The 9,881-nt window shown below is 37.2% G+C and overlaps 1 protein-coding gene and 1 long non-coding RNA gene across 2 annotated transcripts in view; one reads left to right on the top strand and one right to left on the bottom strand.

The window, feature by feature from the left end:
• Nucleotides 1–6,211: 6,211 nt before the first annotated feature.
• Nucleotides 6,212–9,881, top strand: part of LOC141443889 (uncharacterized) — a 116,125-nt gene continuing 112,455 nt past the window's right edge. Inside the window, exon 1 of the mRNA XM_074109290.1 lies at nucleotides 6,212–6,414. Within this exon, the coding sequence (XP_073965391.1) occupies nucleotides 6,399–6,414 (16 nt within the window). The 5' untranslated portion in view covers nucleotides 6,212–6,398. The remainder of the gene's footprint in view (nucleotides 6,415–9,881) is intronic.
• Nucleotides 7,471–8,876, bottom strand: LOC141438280 (uncharacterized). Its single transcript, XR_012452469.1, has 3 exons — nucleotides 8,617–8,876; nucleotides 8,204–8,383; nucleotides 7,471–8,127 (listed from the first exon to the last, which is right to left on the bottom strand). It is a non-coding gene; the product is annotated as an uncharacterized lncRNA (long non-coding RNA).

The following is a 9,881-nucleotide window of genomic DNA, read 5'->3' as shown; positions in this document are numbered from 1 at the left end:
CGTTCTAGTAGTGATACATTAGCCGAAAACATGTCGAGCTAAACTCGATCTAAGACGTGAGTTATCCGTTACAATATCATTTAACCCGTCGCGCCACCAACGACTTTTTTGGGTTATTTTGGACTAGTACCCTATGTTAAAGGGTGATCGAAATTAGTAACGAAAATTGACTAAGCACGAGTACACTCCGTGAGCTCTTAAGAAAACCTTCGGATTTATGAAGCATATGCTTCGAGTATAGACACGCGATCGTGATATGCGGTTCTGTTCTGTTATAAACTTGTAAAACTTTTCAAAGTTACAGTAAAAAGTTATGTAAAGAATAACCGTCAGTACAAAACAAACCTTACTGTAATAATTTTATGCAGTATGACTTTTTGTCAGATAAGTACAAATGAAACAAAATCAGCATTTTTGAATTCTTCCATCGTTAATTTAAATAGAGAACGCCCGCTATAACACACTACTTTTATTTGGAAGTATATAGAGCTGTTGTTATATATATAATACTGTATCTACTTCTCTTGGATGTCAAATTAATTTTTTGGTCTGCTTTCGTTTAATTTTTCTTATGTACTTTTCGAAATCCCCGTTCCTTCTATAACTCGGTCTTGAACCTTATTAAAATATTTATGATCAACACTTATCCATAGTACAAGCTTTGCTTAGTTTGGGACTAGGTCAATTGGTGTCAAAGTGTCCCATGATATTTAGTTATTATTTATTATTCTTCCCCTTCTTTTTAACCCCCACGCAAAAAGAGGGGTGTTATAAGTTTTACCGCTCTGTGTGTCTGTGTGTATGTCTGTCTGTCTGTGGCACCGTAGCTCTTAAACGGGTGGACCGATTGGAATGCAGTATTTTATTTGAAAGCAGGTTTTCTAGCCATGGTTCAAAGACATGTTTCATCAAAATCGGTTCAGCGGTTTTTAGGATATTGAACTTTGAAGTGAAAAAGTGGGGGGTTTTCCAACTTTGTGTTTGCTAGGTTATAGCTTAACCATAGTCGGGTAAAAAGTTGATATGCACGGACGCGCATTTTCCAAGATTTCACGCTGATTCGTAGCGACAGCCAACGCTATTCCCGGCTCGTATGCGCAAGCGCACATTACATTTATCACTACAACATACTTATTAAATTATTTTCAATTTAGTGAGTGGAACTCGTAGATTTAGAATATATCATCGTTTAGTGCATGTAGGTAGTGGATATTTTCAATCCTGCAATCCTTAGAGAGGTGTGAGTTAGATACGTGTTCGTATGAAACAACTCACAGTTTGCATACACAACCTTTTCCATATTTGATATCACCGAGGGTTCCGTACAAAGTAGGTAGGTATATATAAATATGTATGCAGAGTTAGCAGCACATTTTATCAAAAAATGTGCGAGAAAGGGGAAGTGGACTGTATAGGAATTTCGAAAGAGCAACGAGAGGAAAGTCGGGATGGTGAAGGAACGTGCCGGAAGCAAAATATGGCGTCCCGCGACAAATTAATAAATAAAATGAAAAAGCACGCGAAAGAATAGCTGCTGTAGGAAACTCTCACCTGAGAACTCCTCGTCTGCTGCAGGGCAGGATCTTAGGGCGTCGGTAACGGGCACCGTTGGCTCGAAGTCTTCAGCTCCTCCGGAATCACTGTTAACTCTTACCTCTGGTGTCGTACTTAGCCTTCAGATCAGCGCAGGGGTGCAGGTAGGGCTATGCGGTATTGGGCTTGATGGCAATACCGGTATTATTCCGGTATTCAAATTTTGAAAACCGGTATCCCGGTATTTCGGTAATTTTTCGGTATTTTCCAAATTTTCCCTTTATTTTTCTTTCTTTCTGTATAAGTCTGTTGTTTTGTTGAAATATAACCAATATACATGAAAAGCAATTAATAAACTTCCCTTTTAATGAGCAAGTATTAAAATAAAAAACTTAAGTTGTTAATTGTTAACTAATACTTATATAATATGGAATTGGATTCTCTAATTCTTCGGTGAAAATTGTTTCACCGATTATTAGTTCCCAACCAAATTTTCGCATAATTTCTTTCGCTTGTACGAGGCTCATTAAATATCCAGTTCAAGCTTGTAAGGTCTCTACTGATGAAATCTTCGCTCCGCCCGGAACCAGCTCAGCTCCAAAACCCCAAGAGCTTTCAGCTCAAACTTCAAAACCATTTCGAATGCCTAGGTAGCGACGTGGACGATTACAACGACGGGTTTGTGGAAGCTGTCCATACGATCGGATCTAACTTCTTCAAAACCCGCCGTACTAGAACCAATAAGCTCTCGCGCTCTGGCCTTAGGCTCATGGAGGTGAGGCGTGAGATGCTGCTACAGTCTTCTGGTGACGCTTAATTGTCGCTATCAGCAGTTCAATAGGCAGATCTCAAAATCTCTGAAGCGCGATGTACGCCGATTTAATACTAATAAATAGCATTGAAAAGCTATTGAGCGTATCAGAGGCTCTAAGGTGTTTACCAGGGATCTGTCTGTAAGTCAAAGCCGGTTAATGAAGTTGAAGACCGACGACGGCAGAATCATTTCATCCAAACCTGAGCTGTTGGGGGAAAACGAGAGGTTTAATGGATAGCGACACGACAACCCGAACACCCGTCGAAAATCTAGCTAAAGACCCGAGGGCTAGATTAACCCGACACTATCACGAATACATCCCAGACGTCAGCCTGTACGAGATTAGTATGGCCCTCAAATAGCTTAAGAATGACAAAGCCCCGGGTGACGATGAAATTACAGCCGAACTCTTGAAGGCGGGTGGTAAACCAGTCCTTAAGGACCTCAAGACGCCGTTTAGTTCCGTCCTCCAGCAAGGGGGAACACCGAAAGCATGGAACAGAAGACAGTGGTGGTGCTCATCTTCAAAAAAGGTGATAACACCTTGCTGAAGAATTATAGACCCATCTCACTTCTGAGCCATGTTTACAAGCTGTTTTTCAGGGTCATCACAAATCGTCTCGCAAGCAGGTTTGACGATTTCCAGCCTCCCGAACAAGCCGGCTTCCGAAAACCTATAGAACCGTAGACCACATGTACGTTGCGGCAGGTTATACAGAAGACCGAAGGGTATAACTTCCCCCTTTGCCTTGCATTTGTGGACTACGAGAAAGCCTTCGATTCGATTGTGATGCAGGTTCTCCAGCGGTGCAGTTGACTACCGGTATATCGGAGTGTTGAAGTGTCTAGTGTCTGTCTGTACAAAAACGCCACTATGTCCGTCCGATTACATGACCAGAGCACGAAGCCTATTCCTCTGCAGCGGGGAGTCAGACAAGGAGACGTGATCGCTCCGAAACTGTTCACCGTTGCATTGGAGGATGCTTTTAAGGTCTTGACTGGAAAGGACGAGGCATCAACATTAATGGCGGGTACTTCACTCGCCTTCGATTCGCCAACGATATTGTAGTCATGGCTGAGACCATGGAAGACTTCAGTGCTATGCTCGCCGACCTCAGCAGTTTCCGACCGAGTTGGCCTAAAAATGAACATGGGCAAGACGAAAGTCATGTCTAACTAATTTCCATGTAGTCCCAACTCCCGCAATAGTCGGGGGCTCTGCGCTCGAAGTTGTTGACGACTATGTATACCTGGGACAAACGGTCCAGTTAGGTAGGTCCAACTTCGAGAAAGCTTACACTACAAATAATAAGCAAAGCAAACTTGTGCGCGGTAAATTTGAAATTTGAAAGTAGATTAAGAGGTAAGTAACTTCAAAAGCCATAAGTCTGAAGACAAGTTATTAAAAGTGCTTTCCTGTTTGAAATTAAAGTCTACTATTACTATTTTAAGCACAAGTCAAAATACCGAAAAACCGGTTTTGTAGATATTTAATACCGGTATTAAAAGAGGGGAAAAAATGACCGGTATCCCGGTTTTTCGGTAATACCGAATACCGGTATCCATGCCCTAGGTGCAGGGAGGCTTCAGCAGCAGCACGAGCTTACGTTAAATTGAAAAACTACGGTTTGAAGGAAAGCTTGCAAAGTTTGGGCAGCGTAACGGCTGCTTACAATTCAAATTCTTAAAATAATATAAAAAAATAGAGAACATTTTTTTTGATGCAGGTATTCATACTGTCTGAACACATTTAATTTTCAAGATTAGATACGAAATAGTATATTGTTCAACAAGGGACTAAAACAAGCCATAATGACACGACAAGTTTAGCCACCCGGGCAAAGCGAGGGTGGCTATAGTTCGAGTGGCATTATGGTTGTTTAGTCTTGCGTTTAACAATCTACTATTCAGAGCTAACTTTGGGGGCGGCAGACGTGAGCTTGCCTTCGGAATCCAAAAGCTTAAAGGTTACTTGACCTGAAATGTAAATTTCAGAACGTTTTTTTTTATGACGGTGGAAGCAGTCTACACTTCCACTGAACGTAGATAATAGTTAGTGTCTAGTTTTGTAACTAAGGGACCCCATACATCCCTGTATTATTATTATTATTATTATTTGTATTTTTTTTATTTAATTGTATACTGTAGTTTTTGAGTATTTTATTTTTAATTATTTTATGTTGAAAAAATGACTTTCTGTCATGTTTCTATTCTTCTTGGCAATGATGGTCTTTCCCAAAGCGATCGTAGTTTGAAAAATGACGTGTAAAAGTGCCCATTGCGGCTTATTTACTGAATAAATGATTTGAATTATGAATAATAAATGGACAGGCCATCTGTTCAAAATTCAAATAGCAAAAAAATTGCGGTTTTTCTTTTCTTTTATTGTTTATGAAGTGACGCTTTAAATGCTTGCATATTTAGCCAACAGTTTCAAAATTGAAAACTATTTTAAAACTAATTGGACTATGCATAATAAAATGAATTAATCCTTAATATAATTGAATAGATTCATATTCGTAATCATTAATTGTGTTTCACGAAATAAAATTGTTTTTTTTTTATATTTTTGCACAGTTGTCATTTTGAGGTTATTTCCACGCCCTAAAAATCCTCCATTCACGAACACCGCGCTAGCTGCTTAGGGGTTTCCAACGTAAATTTAAAAAAATACTTACTTTAATCCCTAGAGCATAAAAAGGAGCTTTAGTCCCGATATGCAGAGACTAAAGTAACGTGTTATGAGCATGAGAAGTGAAAAAGTAATTTAATTTTAATTTAACTTCTATAATTGTTATTCGAATTGGATTGAATGTGAATTAAAAGCAATGTAGTAATATTAATTTAATTTACTTTAGGTTGCAAGAAAATAGATGTCGCAATACAAATACGTAGAACTCTCATACACTAATCAGGTACGATGTATGTAACGATGTCAATATATAACTAATTCACTGCAGTTTGGCAATGTTACACTGTGTTACGAGTACAGAGATAGTTATATGCTACGTGACACCTAATTTAAATTGACAAATCTGCTGGCATATAAAGATTGGCACTTCAAACGTACCTACCTTTTTTAAGGGTTCCGGAGCCAAAATGGCAAAAACGGAACCCTTATAGTTTCGCCATGTCTGTCTGTCCGTCCGTCCGCGGCTTTGCTCAGGGACTATCAATGCTAGATCTGTAATTTTGCACGAATATATATGTAAACTATGCCGACAAAATGGTATTATAATATAATCGAAATAAAAAATTTTTTTAGGGTACCTCCTATAGACGTAAGTGTGGGTGTTTTTTTTTCATATAGAAAATCTCGAAATAGGTACAAAGGAAACTAGAAAGCAGTGCCTACTCAGTTTTTACAGACCATTGACTTTAGTCGAATTTAGACACTCGTAAAAACCAATTTCCACATCCGTGCCAGAACAACATAAACTTTTCAGAACCAATCACGCAACAACTTAATTTAAATTAACTATTCAGCATCCATAAATAATAGACGTTGACGCGTCAATTATTGCTCGGAATCGTTTCCCGCTCAAATTTATTAAAAAATATCGGGCGTGTCTGTGGTTGGCCACGCCTCGGGTTCGGAACTGATTTTGAAATAAGAACAACAAGCTACTGCGTTCTGAAATCAATTTAAATTACGAAGTTCGTAAGGTTGCGTTTGCGGGCAAGGAAGGGATATTTAGAGGCTTTCAATATAAAATCTTTAGCTTCAAGATTAAGGTGGATTTTTGTGTGACTTTGTCTATTATTGTGGGAGTTTCCAATGGAGTTTTGTTGTTTTTTTGTCTCGCACGTGTTGTCTTAAGGCTTGGGCGTAATTCAGGAGCCAGATCACTGTAAAGAGTCAATTAGTTCGCACATTAGTAAGAAATTTAGAATAATTAAATTATTTAAAGTAATTCGATAAGTTGGGTTAGTGGAGTAATAACATTTATTTGCGCGGAGTTGGGCTTGATTGTAAGTTAAAGTGACAGTTAAGGAAGTTCGGCTAGGTTACATTTTATTTGTGATTTTAAGTAGTTGGTTTTTAATTGAAATGGATCAGAGTAAAGGTGAGATGTTTTTGATTTTCTTTCGATTTTAATTTTAGATGGATGTGCCTTTTTCTGTAGGTATGTTTGTAATTACGGACAAGTAAAAACGGAATTTTGCTCCAAGTAAATGTAAGTTTTTTTATGAACGAAATAGTTTTTCTATAGCACGATAGCTGAGATTTGAATCCCAACTCTTGGCTATCCGAATAAATTTTAAAAACAAGCCAGCAGCGCAAAGAAAGCTTTTTCGTTACTGAAAATCTTGGAGTAATTTTGATTGGCATTTTCAAAACACATTATAAATGAGGATTTTATTTTGATTAAATGTTACAATAATGAAGAAATTTTTGCTTTGCGCTTTGCGATTTTTGTATTTGCTTATTTTTTTTTTCAATTTTGCTTACCAGAATAAAAATCAAAGCGCGCGATCGCGTATAAAATATCCTTCTTATCTATCTAATGGGCTATTACACCTATGGGTGTTTTCGGAGGCGAACAATCAAGCAAGCTTTGTTTTATTTGTGGGTATGAAAAACTGTCGAATTTTGCCCTTTTCCCCGTAGATTCCATCAGCCAAATATAATAAGATAAATAAATAAATAATAAATATCACGGGACAATTCACACCAATTGACTTAGTCCCAAAGTAAGCTTAGCAAAGCTTGTGTTATGGGTACTAAGCAACGGATAAATATAATTATATAGATAGATAGATTTAAATACTTACATATTAAACACCCAAGAACCGAGAACAAACATTCGTATTTTTCATACAAATATCTGCGCCGACACGAGAATCGAATCCGGGACCTCAAGCTTCGTAGTCAGGTTCTCTAATCACTAGGCCATCTGCGTCGTCTGGTAGTATATACCCTAAAGTTGATAATCGTTTGCATGTCACAAAACAGTAATGCCAATAGACGTGTCTGTCAACTTGAGAGTTCGACTTTAGCGACAGATGCATTTGATAGGAACTTGTTTAACCCTTAATTGGGCATGGCGAAAGTATTGAATTTAGGATATTACAAAGATATGTATATTTTTTTATGCAGGTAGAAGATAAAAACACCATACTTAGTTTTTATATTTTTTTTTATTTTTATATAAAAAATTAACGTGGGAATTATACGCCTTCAGGCCATTATAAGTCTCTGGTTTCCATCTACTAGATTTTTTAAATAATTATTTTAATACATTTATGTGCAATTTACACTGCCTTTAGGTCAGGCATCTTTAAGTGGAACTTTTTAAAACATGGAGCACCATATAAAGTGACCTGGCATATACCTACCGCTGTTGAGGCCAGTTTTTCCTCAACATTTTGCCTAAAGGATCCATATTATACGCAGGCTCTCTGTAGGTTCCTTGTAATGCTTCATCAGGTCTTGACTGTAGGGATTTTTCATCATAGGGCTCCAAAGGAAGTGGAGCTTCTGATATGCCTTGGCTGGGATCAATCAGGACTCGCCAGTAGTGACTCTCAGACAGGCTTAGGGGGAATACCCTTACAGCTATATATATTTATACCAATTAAAATATCATTATGCTCAGGCATATTATATTTTAATTGCTATAAATGCAGTTAGTGTTACTTGACATGATTGAATAAATATCATGATTTTTATTATAATCAAGTTAGTAATACTAAACACTTAGTTAGAAACACTGGCATTTTCTTGGACGCTTTGTCTTGTACTGCTTCTTATTGACACAAATCGATGGACGGCTCACCTGAAATAAGATTTGAGTGTAAACAAAAAAGGAATCATACTGTAATATATTGAAAATTTTAAAAAAATATACTCACAAAATAAAATGTTATCTTCGGTATATCCGCATTTTTAATTTGATCTTATTTCGCGTTGATCCAAACATTATTGTCCAGCATAAAGCTGTTATCTGACTGCTCGCTCTCTGAGGAGCTCATGAGCATACTGAGAGCTATATCCATATGATCGCTTCTAGAGAAGTCGAGAGATTTTTTGATCTGCAAGAATAAAATAACAACATGTATGGATAAATGTGATTTATTAAAGGTCTGAAGTATTATATTTCCCACACGGTGAAAACTACCATCCTTATGCGGTCACAAGTACAATATTTCCCACAACTTTTAAAGGTCCGAAAATCACTGAAATACTACCGTTATCACTAAAATATAATGACGTGTATGTAATACAACTCAAAATCTATCGAATACAACTATTCAATAAAACTTACCGTATTTTTTCGCGACATGGTGATTTTTTAAAAAATATTCCGTACGTATTCAGCTTTATTTTGTTGACACCAACTGACGTTTCTGACTTTGACATGTGTCAAACATGACATGTTTGCGTTTCGTTTCCCGATTTTATTTTGGGCACAGACAAATCAATACAGTTTTTATATTTGACACTAAGAGGGATATAGCTACCTTCAGAGCGATAACAGCATCGCAAAATATGAGTGGGAAATATACTCCTTATGCCCAATTAAGGGTTAAAAATTGATAGACCCACTTATTTGGCTGATGGTACATAAATTACGCGGTAGAGGCCGGCGAAGCGGCTGAGGGGCTACTATAAAATTCGAAAATCGAAGTTCGTATCGTACCGTCCCTCTCACTCTCCAGCGTCAGCGGGACGGCAAGATATGAAGTTCGAATTTTGCACTTCGTAGTGTAGGTCCCAAGCCAAATAGGGCCGAAGGTCCAAACCTATGTAGTTTATTTCGGAAATAATACTGTATTTGACTATTTTGTATATGTTTTATAAATTAAAACTAGACAATGTTATCGAATAGAGAAACAATTTTAAGCTAATTTACAATAACAAAGTTATAAAGGTTTGAAAATCAAGATTAGACAGAGAAAGACAAACTGGCATGTGACGTCACACGCCAGTAGCGCCATACTTGCTGCATAGAGAAAAGCGTTTGAGAAAGAGACAGGTATATAGATTTTTCAAAAAATCACTATAAATCCAATTTTCAACCCATTTAAGTTTTCTCTTCGCTAAATACTGTCTGTAAGTATATATATATTTTCATAATAATATTAAGATATGGCAAATTCAGGAGTTGTCAAATACCGTATTATAATTACAGTGCTGGCTATGTAAAATAATTATGTACCGGGAATAAGGGGAATTTTAACCAGGCTATTAAAAAATCATTTCATTTTCTTTTCATTTCAATTCACACCGTTGCTATTAGAAAATAATGAAAAGCTAGGTAGAGCTTGTTTGAGCTAAGATGACGCGTGCGCGTACCTCAATGAACTAAACCAGTTCATTTTGTCTAATTAGACGGCAATTTTTTTCAATAACCGCCTAAGTCTAACGAGGAACTAAACCCCGTTAGACTCAGGGGGTTATTGTAAGATTTGCTGTCTTACTTATCATAATAAACTGATTTAGAGTGTAGTTATATGATTTAGAGTTAGAAAATAACTTTTTCACTTCTCACGCTCGTAAAGTTCGTGTTTATGCTGGATCTAGGCGACA

The sequence above is a fragment of the Choristoneura fumiferana genome, chromosome Z (assembly GCF_025370935.1).
Source record: "Choristoneura fumiferana chromosome Z, NRCan_CFum_1, whole genome shotgun sequence".
Lineage (NCBI taxonomy): Eukaryota > Metazoa > Arthropoda > Insecta > Lepidoptera > Tortricidae > Choristoneura > Choristoneura fumiferana.
The sequence above is the reverse complement of the archived record's forward strand: the minus strand, read 5'-3'. Positions and strand labels throughout refer to the sequence as shown.